At 38.4% G+C, this 26,680-nt stretch overlaps 1 protein-coding gene across 3 annotated transcripts in view; it reads right to left on the bottom strand.

Moving 5' to 3' along the window:
• PAN3 (poly(A) specific ribonuclease subunit PAN3) overlaps positions 1-26,680 on the bottom strand; it is an 80,762-nt gene that overhangs the window by 35,564 nt on the left and 18,518 nt on the right. For 2 of the 3 annotated variants that reach the window (XM_068143440.1, XM_068143431.1), the window contains exons 3-7: positions 20,348-20,414; positions 18,313-18,383; positions 16,181-16,243; positions 9,418-9,579; positions 2,449-2,599 (exon numbers count right to left, since the gene is read on the bottom strand). In XM_068143440.1, the coding sequence (XP_067999541.1) occupies positions 2,449-2,599; positions 9,418-9,579; positions 16,181-16,243; positions 18,313-18,383; positions 20,348-20,414 (514 nt within the window). The remainder of the gene's footprint in view (positions 1-2,448; positions 2,600-9,417; positions 9,580-16,180; positions 16,244-18,312; positions 18,384-20,347; positions 20,415-26,680) is intronic. The other variant, XM_068143450.1, reaches the window with a different exon arrangement.

The following is a 26,680-nucleotide window of genomic DNA, read 5'->3' on the forward strand; positions in this document are numbered from 1 at the left end:
CTATTTGTGTAAATTGCATTTATCTCGATGGTTTTTTACTCTATTACAAGGCTATGGAGATGAAGACTGACTGCATTGAGACTATGCTAGAAAGCACTTACCTAAGTAAATACATATAAAAGTATAAACTTTCATGCTACACCCTAGTGCATATGTCAGTTGTGGATACAAGATTTACTGAAATATGCTGGGTTTCAGCTGTCAGTTTCCCAGTGTTTCTGCAGTACTGTTAAGACAGGCAGAACAAATATTTTCCATGGACAATCAGTTTTGTGAACAGTTATCTATGAAATCATAGATGTCAAAAGTGGTCTTGGTTTACACCTACCTTTTGGGAAATCTCAAAAATTAGAGATGTGAAAGAATGTAATTTTTTTCCATCCCCAAGAGGGAAATCATATCATTATTTACCTACTTTGTCAGAGAACTTTGAAAAATTATTTCTGCCAGATTTCCTTATTCAATATTGATTTCCTATGCTACTAGAAGCAATCTTCATCTCATGAAAATGCTTTGATCTCACACACATTTCTTGGAAGTTATGCTACTGGAGAACATACAGCATTTAACTGAAACAAGACTACCTAAAGGAAAATTCTTGTAAGCTTTGTATGTATTTCATTTGTTTTCACTTATTGAAAGCTAATGGATCTCAACAACAATTTTTAATGACCATTTCCAGACATTTAAATCTTATGTTGTTATCCAATATGATCTAAATGGTGATGTTTCCCCACAAACATATTGTTTTCTTGTTAAAGAGCGTAATCTTTTTAGAGCACCTAACTCACCTCAAGATAACAGAATTTTGTGAATGTGTACTACAGCCAGCTAAACCATTTTGATAAAAATAAATGTTTGTGATTTGTTATACAGGACATTCAGAGAATTCTGCACTGATATAAAGAAGGAAATTTCCAGAGAAATGAAGCATACTAAACCCAGATCCCGACTCTGAACTATACTCCCTTTAATGATGCAGGAAGAGAAGGGAAGCAAGCCAACTTTGCTTGATGTTAGCTCTTATGAAGAGTTCCCCATCCCTCTCATCTATAAACAATAGTACTTGAACTTCAGAGTTTTCAGCATTGGCATCTATATTTCTAGGAACTCAAATTGTTGTACGAACTTCTTTCATGAACAGTGTTACTTATCCTTTCAAATATTACTTACAGATAGTAAAGAAATTGGACTGTGAAGGATCCCTCTGAGATCCCACTGGACACTTTCCAAAAGTAGATCATTTTACTGTATTCTATTTACTCCTTTATACACTTTTCAGTCCAGGTGACAAGGCTGAGAGGCATATAAACACAACAGTTTTCCAGCTGTACAGCACAATGTAGTATAGAGCAGACAACACTGCAACACGTTCATTCGGTCAGCAGAGGTATCAATCACTTTCCTAGCCTGTTCTGATAGTTGTAACATGAGAGCTAAGTTCTTTTTCAATAACACAGATTTGTCCCCTAGCTTCAGGAAAAAATGAGGTTCAGTTCGATAGATAGCAATTATTGACACTGGTTTAAAAAAAAAACCAAAACAACAAACACCACATTTACAGTATTTGCCTGTGTGCCTTTTAGCAGCTGCCTAATGTTCCTTGTCCATCATAAGGGATTGCCAAATGTTTAAGTACATACACAAACTTGCTGAAGGATCTGTGATGTGTACTATCCAGATCTGCTGATGGTTGAATCTTAAAACTATTTTATTTTTAAAAATAAATTATTAGAATGAAGCTAAGCTTTTAAGATCAGAAGTCCAAAAGACACTTGAAGAACTTGAACTTTAAGAGTGAAAAAAACTAAACCTTGTCACTCACAATTGTATGACTGCATGGACACCTTTCAGTAGGAGTTCTATATGACATGACAGATACAATAACAATTAACACTACTTTGCAAAGCAAGTAATTTTTTTAACAAGTTTACCTTCTACTTTTTGTTTCTCATTACGATTTTTTAAGACTTTATTTATACTCACTGAAAATTACTACTTCTAGACTACACAGTCCAAAACCAAACCAAGAGTGTATCAACATGTGGCAATCAGAGCACAATCACTGCAAGCTGTAGTGCATTTCTAGTCTAGGTGTAGTTCAAATCCTCAGAGTATACTGCTCTGGCAAGGACCATATAGAGCACAGTATGTAGTAACTCAGCACCTCTTTTCCCCAGAAAGGGCAGAGTAAGTTAGGCTGAGTTAATTTCAGTGCTGCTGTGGCTGAATCGATTTTACAGCCTGCAGTGTGATTCCCTTACTGAGAGATAAATCCCAAATTACTGCACTTTTGTATGTATGAAGACTGTCTTAAAATTAAAAGCTATAGTAGGTAGTGGCTACATTTAAACCCCAAAAACCTGACCACCACCTATATAGGTAATGACTCTTACATAACTAATTCAGAAGTAGGAACTGTACTGCAAATCATCACTGTCAACTTACCTGGTGCTAGCCCAGCAGTAGCAGGACTTCCCATGGAGGGGTGAGAGAACAGGGCTTGAGAGAAGGCAGACATACTTGACTGGGATACATTACTCAGCCTGGAGGTTGATCCTCCTTTAGGAATAAACTCACTTGCAGAAGGATTTGGTGTCTGTTTAAAAACAAACATATACTACATGTTTATTTTCAATGTGATGAGACAAACAGTGCCTACTTAAAAGCAAGTACCTTCTAGGCAAGCCTATAAAGTACAGGGGGCGTTTTAAAGTTACACACAGCTTCCTGACAAGAACAGCAGAGAGTGGAAGCTAGTTTTCATGAATAAATGTGAACATGTTTCCAGTTTACATCTGAAGAAATGTTAGCAAGCTCTACATATGAACAGGTGATGTACAAGTTCATAAAAACACTTCACAAAAGGCTTTTTATAAGCATTACATTCTAAAGTTGGAGAACAGGAAAAGCCCTGACATTTGTAGGATCCTGCTAAAAATCACATTTGGAAGAACTACACAAGATCTGCTTTTACACTGCTAAAACTAGCTGTGACACACACAGCTCTATCACAGCCACATGGAGTGTCAACTGGCTAAAGAGGAGAGAAGATGGCAAAACAAAAAAAGGAAGCATGCAAGTGAAGAGACAGTCACCTCCTGGAGATAACCTCCGCTGGCTTTCCTAGAGCAACTCAGACTCCCCAAACTTCATCCTTACCATTCTGTCTAAACTCTTGTCGCTCTCACCGAATTATTCAATAATTCAGCCAAATTATTCAACCTACATAACACAGCTGCTTTTTATTTCTAAAATTCTGGAAGATTTCATAGACCAGTTTTTTGTCTCTAAAAGTTATTTAAATATCCACTATCATTTTAAAATGACAGTGGATTAAAGCTGCTTGAGAGCTCCACTTTCACTGGTAGGTGTTTCATAGTTTATCATAGAATGGTCTGGGTTGGAAGGGACCTCCAAAGGTCATCTAGTCCAACCCCCTCTGCAGTAAGCTCAGGGCATCCACAACTAGATCAGGTTGCCCAGAGCCCTATTGAGCCTCACCTTGAATATCTCCAGAGATACCTACCTCCCTGGGCAACCTGTTTCAGTGTTCCACTACCCTCATGGTAAAGAACTCATTCCTAACATTCAATCTGAATCTGCTCTTCTCTAGTTTGAAGCTGTTGCCCCTCATCCCATCACTACAGGCCTTTGTAAACATCCTTCTTATATGCCCCCTTCAGGTACTGGAAGGCTAAAATGCCAAAAATGAGGAAATCACATTCTTCATGGATAATGATTCCAAAAAATTCATGTTCCTGGGCTGGAAAAATATCCTACTTTCATTCTGGCAACTCATAACTAGCTAGCCTGGAAAAGAGGAGGCTCCGGGGATGAACAACCCCAGGAACCTCAGCCTGCCCTTGTAGCAGAGGTGCTCCAACCCCCCTGATCATTTTTGTGGGTGTCCTCTGGACCCACTCCATCAGCTCTGTGTACTTCCTATACTGAGGGCTCCAGACCTGGACACAGTACTCCAGGTGAGGTCTCACCAGAGGAGAGTAAGAGGCAGAATCACCTCACTCAATCTTTTGGTGGCACAATTCAGGATCAGAAACAAAGCCTGATGAAATGAAATTGTTTCTATATAACTTCAATGAAGGTACAGCTAGACTCTACTATAAATCCTGGCTTACTTCTCTGTGATGTTACAAAGTTGCAATCCAAGATTTTCACCATTGGTAAAAAAGCCATTTAAATTTCATTTCCAATTTTACAAGACCTTTCCATATTCAAGCTCTTTTCTGAATACAGACAAATACCTGAGCTCCACAATCATCAGCCAAAACAAACTAATGATCCACTAGCACAATAAAATTTAGTAACTTGTGGCCAAAACAAGTCAGAGAACTTGAAGCTTAAGCCTCAATGTGACATCTATGTGAAGCTGCAGTTCTTAAATTGTTTCCAAAGGCATACAAGTTTTCATCTGAGGTCAAACACTAGTTTTTATGTATAGACTTTGCTTCCAACAACAGAATAAGATAAAAGTGCTTGGGATATTTTTTTTAACATGTGGGCTAGAGTAAGTGACAAGATTAGGCTAAGTGAGGGAATGGAACATGACTATTAGTTCTATATTTTCATTACTTTTCAAGCTTGTAGACAATCTACTCTGCCTCAATGATAGCACAAATATGCCAAAAAATGAGGAAGCCATGTTCTTCATGGATAATGATTCCAAAAAAATCATGTTCCTGGACACTGGAAAAGTATCCTACTTTCACTCTGGCAACTCATAACACAAAGCATAAATTTCAGTGCTAGTTTTAAAGGCTTTAAAATTTGCTTAAGAGGAGATTATGCTTTACAGTCCTGCAGAGCATTTTCACAATTTTTCTGTTAGAATTTCACCAAAATTCCTGTATCTGATAACTGAAAAAAAACACTTTCTTCATTCTGTATCATGCCTAAGTTTCCCACAAGTACAGCTTTAAAATGAATTTCACTTTAATTCCTCATCTCAGATTAAAGTAACTTATTCCTGATAGACCAGGCTTGAAATTTGCAAAAACCAAGATTGGTAAGAAGAGGTAGAACAAAGAGGTCTTGAAGGCTGTTATCAAACCTTTGGAGTAATTAAAAGACTAGAGATTCATTAAATACATAGTGGACACATAATGAAGTACACAATATTGTGATGTTACAAACAAAACCAGCAAATAGAATAAACCAGGTTGGAAGAGACCTTCAAGATCATCGGTCCAACCCATCGACCAATCCAACCCACCTAAACAACTAAACCATGGCACCAAGCACCCCATCAAAGCCAGCTAGCACTGTCTGCACTGTGCCACAAACTAAAAACTGTTTTGTTTCAAATGCAAATGCCCCATTGAAAGCCACATAAATTATTTTAAAACACTGATTGGTGTTTTCAACAACAGCATGAAACAGAAACAAGTACAGCTTTGTTAACTGTTAGATTTCCCTAGAAATCCACCTAAAGTAACAGCCAACTCAAACACTTAGTAAAATTACCACCGTTACGTTTTCCGCTCAGCCTGGCCAGTTCAAATCTCATGCTCCTTCTTCCAGTATATTCATCAATATACAGACAAACTACAGCAGAGAAGCAACTTCCCTGGGCATTATTTGAATTAATAACTGTATCATGCATTCTTACCAGAATGATTCCATACAGAAATTTCCAAACACCCTATTTTCAGACTCTTTGTAACTGCACTCCTGGAGGGAAGAGGCTCTTTTCAAGCTTTGCAAAGAAATTCCCTTCATCAGACCACAAAACTGAGTCCATCCAGCTTCACAAGAACAATTTCTACACTTCTGTACATCAGAGAATCCAAAATGCTATAAAACATAAATATAGTCCAAATGAAGGCTGAATTTGGTCCTGATGAAATTAGTAAGGATGGGACCATAAGTAGTAAAAATAGGAGTGAGAACTAAAACTCAACTAATTCATGTTACTACTTAGCGCAGCATTTATCTGTCTGGTGGCTTTTATGCTTTTAAATGCATAAAAGGCAATACAATTACAATATTGTGTGAAAGGGAAGAAATATATTCTGCAGGTGCCACCAAAAAACATCTCAAGGCAGGTAAGAAAGTAAGGACTAAGCCAAGGATGTCAACTGAAGATGAGTGGGAGGCCCACAGCAGCATGCAGCATTACTATATGGTGAGGTGGTGGAATCGCCATCACTGGAGGTGTTCAGGAGGAGACTTGACAGGGTGCTTGGTTGCATGGGTTAGTTGATTAGGTGGTGTTGGATGATAGGTTGGACACGATGATCTTGAAGGTCTCTTCCAACCTGGTTTATTCTATTCTATTCTATTCTACATATCAACAGGTGGACGTAGTTTGGAGTAAAGGGGAAATTTCTGTTTCATCAGTCAATTTCAATATGTATGATTTGTCTCACTCCTCAGTGAGAAACTACTACGACTCCACTGCTGCATTTATTCATAAATAAATCCCTGATGTGCCATTAAGTACAGAAGTAGGACAGGGATGCACATGTTATGGAACCTTCCGAGTTTCATGCAGGGATCCCACAGGAGTACTGGAAGACACTGTCTCATTTCCAGTTCAGCATTTCATAACACAAAACTTTGCAGCAGCAGAGCCACCACCGCTGTTTCAGTGGTTGTAATGCTCCTTTGCTAGATTGGTTCTGGTCCCATGTTCGACCACAGCCCAAAATCAGCTACGTAAAGCAAAAAGCAGGTCAACGTAATTTTATTTTGGAAGAATGCAGTAATGTACTTACCATGTTAAAAGCTGGGTACAAGCCTTTCTGTTCTCTTTTTATGTTCTTTACCTCCAAATTCCTGATCTGTTCTGACATCCCAAATTGCATAATCTTGTAATGGGTACAGAGAAACACCACTGAACCATATTCACGCTACAAATCTGAGCAGTCTTCTAGCAGTATTTTTGGCATAGCTTTCAGAATATCTCTTAGGAATCCAAGAGCATGCAAATTGTTGCTTTGTTTTTGTATGTGTGGCTATTTTTGTTGGTTTGGGAGGGTTCTTTGTTGTTGTTTTTAAGTGGGCAGATGTGCCACACAGGGAGCTTCAGCTTAGATAGATAGCAGTGTTGCAATTCCTCCATTACCAGAAGGATTCCTTGGTAACGTAACATCAGAGATGGACACATTCTGTGATGTCACAGCACCCCAGCAGACACCACAGGTCATCAAGAGCTTCAAAGCAAGTCTCTTTCCCTCCCACTACAAACTTGGTTTGGGATTTTTTTTTTGTTTACCTTTTTAATGCACAACCCAGCATACAAATAACTTTGAGTGCTTCACTTTTAATCATGTAAGTGTAACAGTGCTGAAAGGTAATATATCAGGATTATAAATTCATAGACATGCATGGGAAACTTAGATTGCTTTACAGTACATGCTGTAAACTACTTTGCTTCTTAAAACAGCCACTTTTGGGACAAAAATCTCTAAGCACTGCACCGTGAAACAGTGTATTCTCACATCTTAAATAATGTATTTTCAAAGTGAGGTTGGATGGGGCCTTGAGCCATCAGTTCTAGTACAAAGTATTTCTGTCCATGGCAGGTGGGCTGGAACTAGATGATCTTTAAGGTGCCTTCCAACCCAAAATATTCCAGTGTTCTATTTGGAAGAGTGGACATTAAATAGAAACATAAGCCTGAACATCTGCCCAGCATTGTAAGCCCTTATCAATTCTGAGATGTAACTCTGCTTTCTCATCTATTTCCTATGACTGGAACATCCTTCTGTTCTCATTTCTACCACATACACATGCACACAGGTTCCTGAAGTCCCACACCTCCACAAGAAGCTATGTAACTACATCATATAATACAAAATCTTATGCTGTACATAGTTTAAACAAATTATGTAGCTGAGATTCTGGCACAATAAAGGAGCTTGGAATTGCACCCTTCAAAAGCCATATGTTCTTCAGCCAATCCCAAGCTATTGCTGCTAATCTCAGAAAACCAGGAGACCTTGGGCTTCACTTTGCCACACTTTCAAGACAACTTTTGAGGGCAATAGGTACTGAGGAGACAAGCGCTCCTTGCCAGAAGCAACATCTCAGACTACTGGCACTCCAGCCTGTAGGAACATTTTCTCCTCTGCTCTGAGTAGATCAATGGCAAGCCTTGCTGCAACACTGAAGAGCAGAAGAAACAATGGAGAGTATGAATGCAAACAGTGCGTTTCATGCCTTTTAATGTCCACTTGAAATTCCAGGACAAATCTTGATTCTCTCTTCCCTCAGAGCAACTGTCTGTTAACAACTGTTCACACTCCTCCTATTAGATACACAGGATAAATTCAAACTGCCAGTCTTCTCACCCTTGAGAAAAGTAGTGCTCCAAGCACTCTTCCACAACCTTACCTGGTCATTCTAACAATGCTTTCTTTTCCCCATCAGTGGCTGCACTGCTTTCCCAGTGTAAAAAAAGTCAAAATAGACTTAAGGCCAAATTTTACTACACAATGTAGCATCAGTTTGCCTGGATCCCAGACACCCAATACCAGTAACACAAAGATGTCCAAACATCAAGTAATGTAAAACTAGCACTGGGGAAAGGCTCTTGTGGGGTGGGAGTTTCACTGTCATCTCTTCCACGGCAAACAGTGACAAACTGTGCCACAAATTCTACTTGTAAGCCTGTTGTCAATTCACCCATTTCACTCACCTTGAAAATATGAAGAACATAATCTTCATAGAAAGACTAAAATAATGATCTTTGAGGAATTAAAAGCACTATACAAGCACAAAATAATACTAGTAGCAGTGCTGCAACTTCCACCACTAATAATTTCTATCTAAATTCCATTTTAAGGGACATGAGGCAGATTCCTCCTACATTAGAATTATCCTTTATTGTCATCCCAATGGTAACTTGCTACTTCTGTACAGAAGTGCTCAAATGCAGATGTACTTCTCCCCTCCCAGCCAGCTAAAGAAAACTCAGAAGTAAAATAAAGTAACAACAAACGAACAAGTTGAAAAATATAAACTATCCCAATATAAAAAGCAGGAATTTACTCTTTCTGATCATGGCAGTTACATCTTCCAACTCCACACTGAGGGAATTTATTTGCAGCAAGAGTCAATCATCTCAACAAAGAGCACTAATTTTCGCAGTAGAAGCCTTCCTCACAGGGAAATTAAAATAAAAGGTTATGTTTGTTTGCTTTTAGAATATATGTAATGGTTCTTTTCCTCCTCCAAAGATTACACCACAATTAAGCAAAGTACACAGCACAGCAATGAATGAAGAGAATAAAACGTCTCCAAGTTGCTCTCCTGGAGGGCTGCTATGCCTACTTTGTGAAGTAAGTCTTGTCATCTGACCTTGACCCATATTTGGAGTTACTGCTTCTAACATTTTTCCCAAATTAAAACATCCAAAATACTGAAGAAGTAACTAGCAAAAAATTATTTTACCTGTAAATTGTTTTCTGTGACTCTGTTCCACCAAACCATATTGATGGGTACTCCTGTTTTACACCTGTCAGCCAGACAGCCAATAGGGTTCTTTGATTTTCTTGCTTTTGATCCCACCGGAACTATCCTCTCATCCAGCATCCCCAGTCGATACTTCCTGGGCTACGAAAAAGAAGGAGAGAAACCAGGCCACTCCTAACAACCCTCATCTAAAGCTACACTAAAACAGACATTACACTGTGATATGATTTCTGGATTGGTGGAATAGGAAACAATTTGCAAGTAAAATTTATCTGAGACTGTTCCCTTTCAATCCTGACTATTCGGTTATCACAAACAATACTTTTATAAAAAGACGAAAAGCAACTTCAGGGACTACAAACTGTTTCTAAGCAAAGCTGTCCATCAGAGGTCAGACACTGAAATAGGAGCATAAATTGGGGAAATCTGTAAAAATGAGGAAATGTTGAATAGAAATCTATTTAACAGATACCTTCAATCACATCATAATAATGAACACTTCCCTTGTGATTTCTATCCAGAAAGAAATTAACATTGGCTTTTGTATGTTTTTAGCTTCAAATTTGCCAAGACCCATCTCCTGAAGACTTGCTTTTGAAAAAGCAGGCAGAATTTAGCAGCCAATTGCAGCAGAACTGACTGAGAAAACCACTTCTGTTCAAGTGTATATTCTACAGACTAATTTCAGCCACTGTCTTAAGTGAAAACAAGAACTACCATGACAAATGGTAAAACGTGCTTGAGGAAGTGAACACACAGGAGGTACTTGCACCTCAACAGGAGTGATGTTTCTGTTACAGTGGAAATGATCTCTACAAATGAAACTTTTAAAATTCAGACATGAACATTACATTTAAAATGCACCCTGTAAAAGAAGTTGATGTGTTAAATACTTTCAAACAGATTAAAGAACAGAAATTCTCCAGATTTTTCTATGCTTTCAAACCTATGTGTACCTAGACAGTAAACACCACTGAAAGAAGTGTTTAGACCAGGACCTTTTATACTGATTATATGAACAACTGGACCAAACAGAGGGAGTTGGTCTGCCTTTCTTTTGCTGTCTTTTTGGGGGGGTTTGTTTATGTGGAAATACAAATATCAGCTGGACACAGACCACTTCTAAGTAACCAAAGCTTAACTTACCTTCAGTCAGCTATCTCATCTGGCACCTTAACAGCATGTACCTTGATACATGTTTTAAAAATCATTCCTCAGGAAACAAGGCAAAAATCTAACTGGAAGAGATTCTTCACTCACACAATATGAAAACACAGGACAAAGCTATCATAAAATCATTGCAAAACCAAAACCTAAACAGATTCCCTTCCTCTACTTCCCTACAAACTTTTATGCTGATAGCTTTGGAAAGAACAAGAACTGGGAGGAGTTACTAGTACTCTATTTGCAAAAAAACAACCCAAACTCAAAACAAACATAAAACCACAACAAAACCCAAACAAAACAAACAAAAAACCTCACAAACAAACAAACAACAAAAAGCCCCCAAGGATATCAACACTGACCATAAATTACAAAGGCAATAAACATATGGAGGTCAAGTTAACCAACTTTAATAGCAATAAACAAGACTAAATTTTGCCATACCAATTAGAAATTTCATAAGCTATATGATGGGTAGCAAACAGTCCTCCCATAGCTGAAATGCAAACCTGATCATGGTACATCTAAGCATTGATTGTTTATTGGGAGAATCACTCACCTATTGGGCAAATTACAATCTCAGTAACTCAGAAAGACTACTAATATAAACTGCAAAGCTGTAAGGTCTGAGAAGTAAAACACACAAGTAATGTTGGACTTTAGGGCAAGGTTTGAATGCAGTATGTTTTCCTTACCCTGGCTATTGGAAATAACATAATGAAGAGTCAGTTTCCTTGGCAGCTTCTCCATCTCCCTCCACATTCTATCAAGTGCAGAGGCACACTGCCTCAGACTACAATCCAGTGTCCAAACATGGTCCTATTGTAGAGGATTCTTTAAATCCTCCCTAATGAAAAATGATCTGTAAGTCTGGGGCCCCCAACACAAGGGAAACATGGACCTGCTGGGGTGGGTCCAGAGGATGGCCACAAAGAGGATCAGGAGGCTGGAGCACCTTTCCTATGAAGACAGGCTGAAAGAATTGGGTCTGATCAGCCTGGGGAAGGGAAGGCTCCAATAAGACCTTGTAGCTACATCTTAATACCTGAAGGGGACCTACAGGAAGGCTGGGGATGGACTGTCTAGAAGGGCTTGTAGAGAGAGAACAAACGGCAATGGTTTTAAACTGAAGCAGGGTAGATTCAGGTCAGACATAACAAAGATGTTCTTTACAATGAGAGTGGTAAAATACAGGAACAGGCTGCTCAGGGAGGCCCTGATCCTGGAGACATTCAAGATCAGGCTTGATGTGGCCCTGGGCAGCCTGATCTAGCTGGAAGTGTCCCTTGCAGAGCAGTTGGACAAGGTGACCTTTGAGGGTCCCTTCAAACCCAATGCAATCTGTGAATCTGTTTAGCAAGTCCATTTTCTTCCTACTGTTTCCTGTAACTATGTCTCTGCTTCCAGTTCCTCCTCTTTTACAGAAGAACGCTACACCTCTTACTAATAAAGAGTTGGACATAACACTGATTTAAGATGTTATAACCCTAACCTAGAGTAATAAAGTTCAACAAGAAAAGGTTTACAAAGATTCAAACTGCAAAGGCTCCTCCTAACTTCCACAACTATTTAAGTCTGGATAAACTGGCACAACTGAACTACACAATTTCAAAGTTTTCTTCTGCTGAAGAGCCACAACTGATTTTGTTTCAGATTCAGTGATGCTGCAGTATTTTAAAGCACTGTGAGTAATCTAAGCTACAGTATTGCTGCCTGTGCCATATACCACTTAAGTAAATAGAAGTGATCTTGAGCCATTCCCATCATAGGCTAAATTAAGCAGTATTTCTTCAAATAGCCATAACTAAAAGATATCACAACAGCATTAGCTAAGGCTCATCTGTTGTATGGTGAACTGACTGTATCTGCATGTACAAATAGATAAAAATAAATATAGCATTATCAGACAGGAAAGATCACATACAATACCATCTTCTCTTTCTACTACTTACAACAAAATTAAGCATATATATGCAATTTTAAGTTTCAGTGCTGAATTCTTTTGTAAGACTTCAGTTTAACATAACCAGGAGATCACTAGAGAAAGAGGTTAAGCACTCAAAGGGTGCAAGCCTACTTCTGTTGCATTAGGTCTGGAAAAACTAATAGCTAGCTACAAGCTATTGGTATTGTCATTGCTATTTTCACCCACCAGCCATAACTGCTTAGCTAGAATAAGCTAGCACTTGAAAGATCCAGCTATGGATATGAACTTCACTGTTACTTAGGAAAAGCACAATAGCCTGGGCAGGATTCCTCCACAGGCACAATCTGCTAAGAAGCCTCTGAATTGTGAATACAGCTGTATGACTGGATTTATTAGTAAGTTCCATGAGGTGTTACACCAGAACATTAGGCACAGTCATCAGGAGTATCCTAACAAATCTGCAACTTGATAGTATGAAAAAGAGAAGTTGTTTTGTCATTGCTTTTAAAGCTTTGTGGCCAATAGACCCACAAAACCTTTCACATGGTAAAGAGGCAGACGATACTTGTTTTCTGTAATTCAGCTTTGGAACATTAGAACCACTTATTTTTCCCTCCACTTTGATTCCACAAAAAAAGAAGAAAAAAAAAAAAAAGGGAAAGAAGCCTGGTCAACAGTTTAAAAATAATTGTGGTTGGCTGGTGTTTATTGCTGGATGGGATTATTTTTTAATTAAAAAGAAAAAAGGAGTGTGCTAACATTTATATATGTTTATAGTTAATGAATTTAATTGCACATGAAACCATGAGTTTGGCCAAGAACAACAATGTAGGATTCTTCTGCCCAAAAGAAAACTGAAGTGTGCAACCTGGCATGGAAACAGGTCTTACTGAAGTGCAACATATATGATCACTGAGGAAAGAAAAAAAGCCAAACAAAAAACCCCCACAAAAACACCCCACCACCAAACAGAACAACCATTCACTCTAAAATTTAATTGAACCAAGAAAGGTGCAGCAGATCAGACATGACATCACGCATTTTAAACTATAGCTAAGGAAAACTTTGCAAGTGTGCACACTAGAAAGTGTACTTCATGGGTATGTATGCTATAGATGAAAATCTTGAAGAGAGTTTAGAAGGGGCTAAGGAAAAGTGACTTCTATTTAAGTTTCCTCAGCCCAGGTAGGTAATTCATGAGGCGTGAATTAGGAGAGCAAGAGCACACAACCAAGAAACAATTCCAACAATTAACTATTGTTAATTGTTAATATTTCAGACAGATTAGATATCACACCAACAAAACACATTTTACATCAAGGTAAATATCATACTACCTACAAAAATTTACCAGTGTTCTCCAGAAGCATAGTTTGTCTTTCTCTATTTCTGCAATGTTATTTTTGCATCACTTATGAACTGTGATGTTTTATTAGTGCAGTGGGGATTTATTATCCCTTAAGGAAAACTTCAAGTTTGAATTATAAATTTAACCCAGGTACATTATAAAGTCTGTGCAGCCATAATTCTGTAGTTTACAATGCATGATGACATGATGTGGTGTTCAGTAATGACCTCTCAACTTCTCAGAACATAATTCATGCTTCTCAGATGGTATTTGGGAGACTATGAAAAATGAAACACCTGTCTTGGCACATTTTTCTTCAAAAGTAAACACAGCAAAATCAAACGTGGCACACACAGCTTTTTGATTACCACCACTGAACTACAAAGATCAAGCATCAGCTTAAGATAGAGCTGGAGATGGGAAGTGGAAAGATATAGCTTTCCAATGGGTAACAAAACTAGATGGAGGACAGGGCATTCAAAAATAAACTGTCAATAGCTTGGGTCTTAAGAATTTGATTTCCACACGAACTCAAAGGCAGCTTTATTTCTTTCTCTGAATGAGAGGAAACTCATCTTGTACTCAAAAACTTTACATTTATGCTTACAGGCAGCCTTTTGTTTCAAAATCACTCTCTCTGCACATTTATTAATATACTTTGTTCAGGAGTAATTAAAGTCTGCTGTTCAGTCTCGCTTACTATGGATCTCCATAGAGAGCACTAAAAAGCAGCACCCTGTCCTGTGTGAACTTCAGTCCAAATAATCTCTTTTATACTTTAATGTTGGGGGCGGGGGGGGGGGGGAACTTCAACCCACTGCACATCCTCATCTAGTTCTAGAGTATTTTGATCCTGGCTTTTACCCACCTAAAAATCAATGGAATGAGTTAAAAAAAATTATATATTTTTAAATAATTGTCTTCAAAATACATATGAAACAGCATTTGTATTGAAAGTTGTTCACTAGAGCAGCTGCTTTACTCCTTGCAGACTGCAGACTAACAGTGGATCTCACCTTAATGACCCTCCTCTAGGTGTGACTGAACAATTGAAACGAAAAAAGAGAAATGCAAATAAACCAATGTTAGGAATTTTTCAGAAGAGTTCAGTTTTCATGAGGATTGAAGGTATGAAAAAATGACCTAAACCGTAAAAGCAATGTTTTTCACCAGTAACAAGCGAGGGAACCCTTTAGCCTGGATTGATGGCAACAGTCTCGGAACAAATTTAATCGGAAGTTTCAGCATGTATTTTCTCTTTAGTGCATTAAGCTGTCATTCCCCTGGCAACAGATGCTGATCAGTTACATCGCACATGTATTTATGAACTGTTTACCAAACCGAACACAAGGAGTTTTCCAGAGAGATTATTTCAGGGTTTAGAGAGGAGCATTTTTCTAGCTAATGGCTACAGCCAATTTAGGAAAAAACACCCAAAGAAGTTCAAGTTCAGAATGCCACCCTATGTTTAACAAGCATAATAATGTATTTGAAGAAAAAAAACAACGATGTAAGTGTGACATCATCATTCTCAGGAAAGAAGGTTAGTCTATTGCTAACTCTAGCTTTTGTTCCATGCTTCACAAACCCTATTTGTGCATTGTAGATTAATACTTACCTGAAAATCTCTTATAGGAAATTCACTTTAAGGTTGCTTGTCTTACTGCATGTGGAGTTACAACAACCGGACAGTAAATCCAGAAGGTTTTACAGTCGACAGAACCTCCACCAAGGCTCCATCTACAGAAATACTTAGCTCCTTTGATTTCATTTTAAGTATCCTATAAAAATGTCTTTAAATAGTAATCTTAGCTTTCCTGAAATCTAAAATTGAAATGCAGTTTAATAACTTCTAAACAAAGGAAATAACCTTGAGAATGTTCATAAAAATCCAATGACTAAGTTTATTACTTAAACAAGAAGTAGAATGTCTTTAAACAGCAAAATAATCATAAGCAACTTAAATAGCCCACACTAGTTAAAAAGAAATAATTAAAAAGCAAGGATATTCAAAACTACAATCATCAAGTCTTGTATTTAGTATTTAATTGATATAATTATTTACATCCATATGACTTGCCCATTGTTAAAGGGCTGCCAGGATAACAGAATCAGCAATATCTAAAGAAAATAAAGATTAATGAACTTAGCTTTCCTTGCTTAGTCCAGCTATCACATGCTTTTACAGAAACTATTCACACAAACATGCAGTTTCTACATAGTTGCAAATAGTTTAGTTCTAAATATTTAAAATATCACAATTCTAATTTGTAAAGGAAAGCAATTGCTCTTCATTCACTTACCAAGACTGTATTGTATCTGTCCTCCAAGTCAGTGATAAAGGAAGGAAACGCTGGTTTTGCCAGCTAGTTCAGAACAAAACAAACCTTAGCCCTGGGCTCTCAGCAAGAAAATGAAAGGGTTTTTTCAAACAGTAGATATTGTAAACACCTACACTTAAAGCTAGTCATCAAGGCTCCCTTTAGAGTCAATGAACAGAAGCACACACTTCTAGAAGTCTGTCTTGGGTTAAAGCAAGCATAGAGCAGTGGCATGATAAATCACACTGCTCAAGTGTTAAATAAACCCCAGCTACTGGGGTGGGAGGGAATCACAAGTTTTTAAATACCCAGCATTCAAGTATTTAGGTCTTTTGAGGAAATCATTAAGCAGCAACATTCACAGCCACTTGCAGTGTGTTAACTGGCAGTAAAGGTCAGTCAGTTACAAAAGTGTAATTAATTTCTCATAACTTTAGCTATTAATTTTAATCCACTTAAAGTGGTCACTGACATCTAGTCTTTGCCAAAATACTTTTCTCGGTCTGACCTAAATGTTTCTTTAAGCTGCCCTTCTCTCTCTGCTGACTATAGAGGGAGCCTAGATGCCTAGATTTTACATAGCTCAAGTAATTTTAGATTAAAACTTCCTCATCACTACTATTATTTAACAACCTTTTATACAAAAAAATTACAAAATAGCAGACAGTCACCAATAAACCACTACTATGCAAAGCAAAGAATAAACCTTTTTCAATCAATGCCAGTTATGTCTGAAATATTAACTGGACAAAATGCAAGTCAAACACTTTCACAGATAAACCTCTCTTGATACTATTTTAACAGCTTGTTTTGCAGATTTTCTTGGGGGTAAGGGGGTATCAAGTCAGACAAGATTCTGCATTAGCATTTGAGTTTGGAGTTGCTTGAGCTTTATACTTAAACATTAATTGGTTTGTTTGAATTTTGTACCATTTAGTTAACTAACTTTTTTTTTGTTTTAGAGGCAGTGGTAACTCAGGCAATACTTCTACATGACAATTCTCTTTAATGCACATGGGTTTAAATATGTAAACACACACACAGAGTGTGTATATACATCTGTGTGAATATATATATAGTTCTTGCAGAGTATGTTAAAAAGGAATGTATGCCTATTTTCATTTCTCAGTAAGCAGATAAATAGATTTATAGCTGTTTACATCCAGTGTCCAGTGCACTATACTGGTGTTAAGGAAAATGGCAATTCAAAGATTCCAAGTAGTCTGGATACATCATATTAGGAAATTAACACTCTAAACCAGCATTTCATTTCAAGGAGTATCAGTCTGATGGGCCAACTATGGTAATTATTTTTTAAGCTTAATCATCACCTGCAGGAATAATATAGAGCTCTCAATTGGCTGCACACAAATGAAGCTCTATGAGAAGTCTCAAGCATGCTGATGTAGCTTGCTTACAGCTAAGTTCAGGATCATGCGACTAAACATAAAAAATGTAAAACATTGTCAAAGAAAGTAAAATCTGATAGATAACTGGATGAGACAAGGGACATGACAATCTCCTTTTCTACAAACCAGTTCACAAAACAAGAAGAAACTCTGGTATAACCAAACTTTTGTCTCTTATTCCAGCCACTGCAGCTGTGCCTAATTGGAAAATACCACAACCCAGGCTGCTGCAGGTCAAAGGTGTTTGAAGATACTGTCTAGTCCTGAGCAAAAGACAAATTTCTCAATACAGATTAGATGGGGGGGAAAAAAATATCCCATCCTCAAGCTTCCTAATAGTAGTACAGCAAGCATTACTTTCACATCATACAAATAAATGGAGGAATGATCCAGAACCTGTTGCCATGAAGGCTTGCAGGTGGCTTGTGCCTCAGTACAATAATTTGTTTCCAAATTCAATGGGCCACATCCTAATTTTCATATTCAAAGCATTCTTTTAAGCTGAAGCGTATAAGTATGCAGCAGCAGCCTGATCTGGTGTAGCAAAAAATTGGTAGCTGTTGTTTCTATCAGCAGCAACATATTGTAATAAATCTAGTAACATTAGAAGAATCATCCTTATTTGGTCTAGCATTTCAAGTTATTCCCAATCTCCTCCTCTGTCAAGTCATATATAAACATACTAAAGATTTAGTTATCACCTACCTTCCTCCTCTGAGACACACTGAGGGCAGCAAAGTCATTAAACAAGGATGAACTTGGTGAAGATAGTGGATCTGTAAAATGAATGTAAAACAACACGTGATATATCTCTAATACTAAAAAAATTTTACATTTTAAAACCTTATTTCTATGTGGAAAAATCCTTTTGATAAAACTAACACTGCTAAAAAAACTTCACAATATTAGATTCTGTGCAACTGCTCAATTCAAATGGCGCTCATTAGCAAAATTTAATCATTTCAATTGCTATTGATACTACAGTGCCAATTAAACAATGTCCATCTAATTTTTCAAACCTGATCTAGTTGAGGAGGCCCCTGATTACTGCAGAGGGGGTTGGACTACATGACCTTTGGAGGTCCCTTCCAACCCAGGCCATTCTATGATTTATTTTTTGTTATCTCCAGTTATCAGAAATTAGTAAATAAACCAGGTTGGAAGAGACCTTTAAGATCATCGCGTCCAACCTGCCAACCAATCCAACCCATCTAATCAACTAAACCATGGCACCAAGCACCCCATCAAGTCTCCACCTGAACACCTCCAATGATGGTGACTCCACCATCTTACTTATGCCATCAGCAGTTCTGCATGCATTTTAATCACAACTAAGGGTAGCAAAAGTCTACATCCTGTTGGTAGCTTTATTTTGCTTTTTCTTCATCTCTGCACATCCTTTCCAGACTTGAAGCACCAAAAACTGAGTAACAATCACAGATGCAACTCAAAACACCCAACTGCATGGATACAGCTGTCAAGTTAGCAGATGACTACTAGCTGTAAACACTGGTGTTTTAATGAAACTTTCTTCAACAATAACCAATACTTCTTAAAAATGGTACTTCTCCAAGTAACACGCAGAGTGGTGGGGCAGGAGAGAGTGGAAGCAAAGGACATAAGAGAAGAGAATTTACATTCGTTTCCAAGTCAGCCTGGTTTCTCTCCTTCACATGCATCACCATGACTATTTGGACTGTTAGAGTCAAACTCTGACTGCATTTAAAACTGGAGACCTTCACTGCCTTGAATAGCTAATTGTTCAGTAAGACAAAACAAAGGCAGAATTAATCACAAAACCTACTGGAAATTAACCAGGAGGAAGAATAAAAAACCAAACCAAACAACAACCCCAAACAAACAGACTCCACAGCCACACCAACAAACCACCTTACAAATTTTGATTCTCAATCAAGTTAATTTTATAGTAGTTACTACCATGCCTAAAAAAAGAATAATCCTAGTAAGGAGACTAGCTGTAGGGTCAGATACTTAAATGGAGTTCTAAAACATGATTGCTTCACACAGCAATTTTCAGAGCAGAAATGTGTTGTGAATGTATGCCCTTGCCAAAAGGGAACAGCAGCCTCTTCTTTAAAGACCTTAGTTTGACAGCTACAGCTGAAGTAATTTGCAGTGATTCTGAAATGTGCATTAGAGAAGTTCAATATACCCTCAGCAATAATTCAGTGAGTCTGTAGGCCTGCACTATAGAGACATTTTGTTCAGCTGAAAACTATGTTCCCTATAGCTGGGAAGGAAAAAAAGTAATAATTGTATCAGGTCAAGTACTGCTTACAGGACAAAACTTAATAGCTATTAAAAAGTAATCAGTCACATGATACATTTCACAAAACCTGTACATCCTAAATTTAAGACTAAATACCTGCACATTCATTCTGCACAATAATTTACTTGAAAAGTACAATAAAAAGAGATACTATTGTGGAGCTTCCTAAGTGCTTTATAGTAGATATCCAAGCTAGGATTTTCCTTCAAGTAACCAATAATGCTTTGGGGTTTTAGAAAGTTTTTTTCCTACCAAAAACAATGCTGAAAATTCATGAGCTTAGTATCACTTCAGTTTTGTTTTAAAAGCAATATAATATTAAAAAAAAAAATTCTGCTGCATTTCAAATCAGAGCAGAAGAGAAAAACCTGCCTTAAGTTTCAGTTTTGGAATGTGAATCTCCTACTCTTTCAAACCTACTTTTATATGTATTGCTTTAGAATTACTTACCATGGCCTGCATACTGCTTGGCACTGTCATTGAGAAGGCTAGGGGAGCTGCTGCTATTTGTCATCCTCTGCAAAAATAAAAGACAACAGCATAGATGTATAATAAAGCAATAAAAGACTAAGTGAGGGTACTGAAGATGACATTTAGAAAGGTCTAACACTAGGAAGTCTGTGCTCATTTGCCGTTTAGTAAACACTCTAGGCAGACAGTGGGTTTTAGCTGACAGTAATGTTTAGTAACAGAAAGCATTTCACAGGAAAGCAATGCAAACAAAAATAGGACTATATATTAAAACCAAACACTATCTTAAATTTCTTCTGCCCTGGGAGGGTCTACCAAAACTGCAGTTGTCTTTCTGAACATTGTCAAAAATGTTAGATAAGTCAATTACTTATCTCTTTCAAGCATTCCTTCACACTGTACTCCTGAAACAACTCCTCCCTTTATTATAGGTTATCATCACAGCGTGAAACTTCTTCAACAAGAAAATGCTCAAATTAGTACAGCATTTGAGAGATTCTTTTTTTAAAAGAGAAGAATCTTTTGAGACCTTCAAGCAAAATCATGTGATTCTTGTAAGCCAGCAGGACCCTGAAACCTTCTCAACATCCGGGCTCCACCTGCTTCTCTGACCTCTAGAGATATGGGCTAGCAACAAGCTGGACTAAGTGAGGCCATGCTACTCTAAGAGCTGCCACTGCTTTGATACAGAAGTTTAAAAGTGTCTTTTTACTCTTGCTTATTACTTTCTTTGACCCTTCTCCCAACAGGAAGAACAAGTGTGAGAAGCAAGGCAAGGTCAGGAAGTGCTCTCCACCACTAAGAGAGACCATCAACAATTTGTTAAAATATTCCCTGGCATGCTTTTAGCCCACATCGACCAGGAATCTCTCAGCCAATTTCCAGGCATTATTCAGCAGTGAAAAGGTTTCAGATCCCTTCAAATAGACAGTTTGCATGCAGCCCCTGCTTCACTGGCTGAGCGTACACCAGCACAAACAGGCCACTTTGTACCAGGCTGGCCCTAAGCACAAAGGAAAGTTTACAGGCATGTTTAATTTAGTAGTCCGCACAGAGATAAAGACTCAAAACTGGTCACTGGAACTGTTCTTTATGCTTACATTTTTCCAAGGTCAACCTCAATGTTAGTGACAAGAGAATAGAAGCTAACTACATTATACTTTAAAGCCTTTTCAACTAATTCTTGACCAAAAATATCAATATACTGAAGTAAATTTGGTAAGAACAAATGAGAAGCAACAGAAACCAGAGTGTTATCCAGTATGGGAGAACTGAAAACCTACTCCAAGTTTCTCAACATTTGCAGTTTTCATACTACCACTGACTACTGTTACTAGTATCTAAAAAACCAAACAGAGTGTAGAAATTAATTACTGTGTGGAAAGCAAGTTGTTAAAAAAAATAGGGGAGAAAAGCTTACAACTAGAAAAGTGTCTTGAAGGACACCTGGGTAAAAATCAGGGTAATGTTTGAAGATACCTGCTGAAATACCTTACCAATTACATGTTCATTCCCTTAATGCTTTATTCCCTCATGTACTTTTTTTTATTACTTGTGGTTCACTGCTACAGCAAGCTTTCTACAATCAGTCAAGCTACCCTGACACAACTCTTCATTTATTGTAAGTACATAGTACCATATGAAGAAGAAACATAGCACATGCAGATGTCCTAGGACAATATGCAACACATGTACACATAAATAATACACAAACCTTCAGCTTTTTCAGGACTTAAATGAAGAAATCTGTCTGCTATACAGTCTTTTCCTTATTTTGATACTATGTGTAGGCAAAGGGAGCTGGGGCTGTTCACCTTGAAGAGGAGAAGCCTTTGGGTGACCTTCTAGCCGCCTTTCAATTGCTGAAGAGAGTCTACAGGAAGGCTAGAGAGGGACTTTTCATAATGGTGTCTAGAGATAGGACAAGCAGGAATGGTTTTAAACTTAGGGAGAGTAGGTTGAGGCTGAATCTTAGGAAGTAGTCTTCAGTACAAGAGTAGTGAGACTCTGAAACAGGTTGCCCAGAGAGGTGGTGGATTCCCCCTCCCTGGAAGTGTTCAAGGCCAGGCTGGATGAGGCCTTGAGTAACCAAGTCTAGTTGAGAGGCATTCCTGTCCGTAGCAGGAGGTTGGACTAGATCTCTGAAGTCGCTGCCAATCTGGGCCATTCTATGTTCCCAAATACTCTGAATTGTCTCTTTAAACCGGCCAGACACATCTAGTGAAACAAAGTTTACTTATTTCTACAAAACAAAGTAACACTTTGGGCGAACCACACTAAGTTGACAAGCTTGCCCAAATTCAGGAACGCAAGCACCTCTCTGTCCACTCTCATCTAAATAAGAATGTGTCAAAAGAATTAATTTCTGGAATACAGTAGCACAATTATTCATGCTTCCTGACTAAGCCATGAAATAAAGTTAAATCATTTTGCCCAAGTATTTGAAAAGCATCCCTACTATGCATCTTTTAACGGCATTTGTTATATCCACATCGATCCTTATACATGAGAGAGTGGTTTAGAAGCAAATTTACTAAATGGAACCCTTTCAGATTTGCACCAAATTTGTCCAGGTGTAAATAAAAACCAATGTCACTGTCAATTTATAACACTCAGGTTTTCATAATAATCGTAATGCAAAAGTTAACAATCTGCCAGAACAGAGATAAGTATGATCTTGAGATCTGGGCTGGTATCAAAGATGGTTAAGCATATGCCTTAAGCATGGAACCAAGCACTTCTATGCCATTAATATTCTACTTCAAGTACAGGAGTTAAACAATCAATAGATTTGCACTGTGAATGTGTGACTGCAGTGATGAAAATCAGCACAGATATGATCTCTAAAAACATATGGTACACACAAGACAGGTTGCAACAGCACATGTTCTTCAGAATTCTGAAGGCACAGTACAAAGTCCATGAATATCAACTGTGCTTCTACAAAGTCAAGTCTTGTTCAAGGTGCAAATGTATTGTACCTGAACCAGGATTCTGAAAAACCAAAGCTTCTCTCACCAATTTTGGGCAGCTCTCACTTTAACTGCTTGTAAATGATAGCTTGAATGAGGTTAACACCTTCCACTTCAGCAGTTTTTAATGAATTTTTCATTTTGCTCACTTTTACTACACATGCACAAGCTTCTTACCTTAACATTATTCATAGAAGACCTACATGTAAAAGGTACAGGATTTTTAATATTAAAATTTCCACCACAAATGCATTTAGTCTTAATGAAGGTTATTCCTGTATCTAATTTTCACTAAGTTAAGCTGAAAATAACTTGGGGGGGGAACAGCACACAGCCCAAAAAAAACACTAATGCAAGTACTATTTGTGTTTTCTTTATGGCAGTCTTGATTTTAAATAACACTTCTCAATCTCTTCTAATAGAGTATGAAAAGTAGTTGGAATAAACTCAATTTCAAGAAGAGCACAGTCATAAGGAGTTCAAGACCAAAGGATGAAAGCTCCAGAAACATAAGAATTACCATTAATAAGAGAAGAAAACAAATTATTCATTCCTATTCAGCCTGCTAGGCAAGGCAAGCATGCATATATATATGAGAGCTTCAGACTTTTCTAGTGCATCATTACTTTCACCACAAGGGAGTTAATACAGAAAGGCAACTCCTGCCATAACCAAGCACCACACCAATGTCACTCGGTTCCATATAAACTCCTTTTCCTTGCCTGCCAGTTGCTATGATTTATGAAGGTTCTTTAAACACCAGTTAAAATTCAAGTAGGCAGACTGGCATACATCCTACCACTCTCTCTTTAAAAGAATTAAGAAGTTGCTCTGTTCACATCTCAAAAGAAAGCTACTGCAGAAGTAAACTGTCACATTCATCCCTCTCCAAGGATTTAACCTGAGGCTTCAGCTTAAAGCTCCTCTACTGTTGAACCTTCTGCCAGCAACAAAACAGAGATTCTTTAATTTCACAGAAAAAAAAAAAAGTAAAGGTTTTTTTTTCAGGATACTCTGTTAGTTCCTGAATATTCAAGCAATTAAGCTACTAAATGGGAATATGCTCATTCATAAGATTTTTACTCCTCTTAGAAAAAGGCTGTGTGAAAAGATACTATGGGAAAAATGCAACTTTTGTCAAAGTGACTCATCTCAGCTAGACGTAAAAACCTATTGTCTACAAATGTTTCCTATTCAGAACCACTGCAAGGAACAAACCTTTTATAAAAAGCAGTATTTTCACACAGACTTTAAGACAACACTGGCAGCAGATCAACATCATCACTACAAATACAATTCATATTTGGATACTATTTTAATAATAGTTTTGAGGATTAGATACTTCTCAGAGACTCACAAGACTGAGGTGAGAAGGAACTGCTGGAGGTTGACTGGTTCAATCCTCCTGCTCTACCAAGAACATCTAGAACCTGTTGACCAGGACCATGTCCAGACAGCTGAGTATCTCCAAGGAGGGAGACTACACCACCTCCCTCAGCAACCTATGCCAGTGCTCAGTCACCCTCATATTCAAAGGGTACTTCCTGATGTTTCGAGGGAACATCCTGCGTTTCAGCTTGGGCCCATTGCTTCCAATCCTATCACTGGGCACCACTGAAGAGAGCCTGACTCTGCCCCCTTTGCACCCTCCCTTCAGGTATTTATGTACAAGGATGGGAATCCCTGAGCCTTCCCTTCTCCAGGCTGAACAATCCCATCTCTCTCAGCCTTTCCTCATAGGAGATGCTCCAGTCATCTTCATGGCTCTTCACAGGACTCTCCAGTATGTCCATGTTTCTCACATACTGAAAAGACCAGCACTTTTAATGCAACTTCACCAGTGCTGGGCAGAGGGAAAGCATTACCTCCCTAGACCTGTTAGCAATGCTTTACCTAATGCAGCTGAAGACAACCATTCACCTTCTCTTCAATAACTCCTTGGGGCAGTGTGCTAGGAAGCAAAAGAGTGTTACAAGAAAGATTCCCATCTTCTGAAGGGGGACCACCTTGCCTCCACCCTTCCACATTCAGTAGTGAAGTCCAAGATTACTATGTGCACTTAAGACAAGTCTACTTTGCTTTCATCTCCCTCCACTAAAGCATACAGTTACAAAAATTTCATCAAGATAGAGGATGAATAAAGTTTTATTGCACACAAATACATCTGATTTAACATAGCTTGTGTTACAAGATCTACCGTAAGACTTATCCATCATTTATCTTACCTTGTATCTTAAGGCTTATCCACCTTTTTTTCCCCAAAATACATAAGAGATGATTATTTCTTTCTCCTGTCTCTATTCCCCACACCAATCCAGAGAAAACAGAACGGTCTGGGGTGGAAGGGACCTCCAAAGGTCATCTATTTCAATCCTCTCTACAGTAAGCAGGGGCATCCTCAAATAGATCAGGCTGCCTAGAGCTCTGTCAAGCCTCACCTTGAGTATCTCCAGGGATGGGGCCCCAACCACCTGGGCAACCTGTTCCAGAATTCCATCACCCTCATAGTACAAGAACCTGTTCCTAACATCCAATCTAAATCTGTTCTTCACAGTATCACAGTACATTAGAGGTTGGAAAGGACCTCCAGAGATAATCGGGTCAAACTCACCTGCTAAAGCAGAATCACTTAGGGTAGCCTGCACAGGAATGCATCCAGGTGGGCTTTGAAAGTCTACAGAGAAGGAGACTCCACAACCTCTCTGGGCAGTCTGTTTCAGTGCTCCATTGCCCTCACTGTGAAGAAGTTTCTCCTCATGTTGAGGTGAAATCATCTATGTTCAAGCTTGAACCCATTGTTTCTTGTCTTATTACTGTGCACCACCAAAATGAGCTTGACACTTACCCCTCAGATATTTATACACACTGATAAGGCTCCCTCTTCTCTAGTTTGAAGTTATTGCCCTTCATCCAGTCACTGCAGGCTTTTGTAAAGAGTCTCTCTCCATCCCTCTTGCAGGCTCCCATCAGGTACTGGAAGGCTGCTATTAGGTCTCCCCAGAGCCTCCTCCAGGTTGAACCACCTCAGCTCCCTCAGGCTATCTTTATAGCAGAGGTGCTCCAACCTACTGATTTTTGTGGCCCTCTGGACCAGCTCCATCAGGTCCATGTCCTTCCTATAATGAGGGCTTCAGACCCAGATGCAGTACTCCAGGTGAGGTCTCACCAGAGCAAGATGGTAGAATCACCTCTCTGGATGCACTGGCAACACATTTTTGGATGCAGCCCAGGATGCAATTGGCCTTCTGGGCTGCAGGCACTTTCCTCAGGGTCATTCCTGTACTAAATGTGTTACCTCAAAACATGTTGTAGTATGTCAGTTACTCTCTTCATCTTAACA

This window comes from Melanerpes formicivorus, unplaced genomic scaffold, assembly GCF_026170545.1.
Source record: "Melanerpes formicivorus ecotype bairdi unplaced genomic scaffold, bMelFor1.0.p_v2 SCAF_1, whole genome shotgun sequence".
Taxonomy (NCBI): Eukaryota; Metazoa; Chordata; class Aves; order Piciformes; family Picidae; genus Melanerpes; species Melanerpes formicivorus.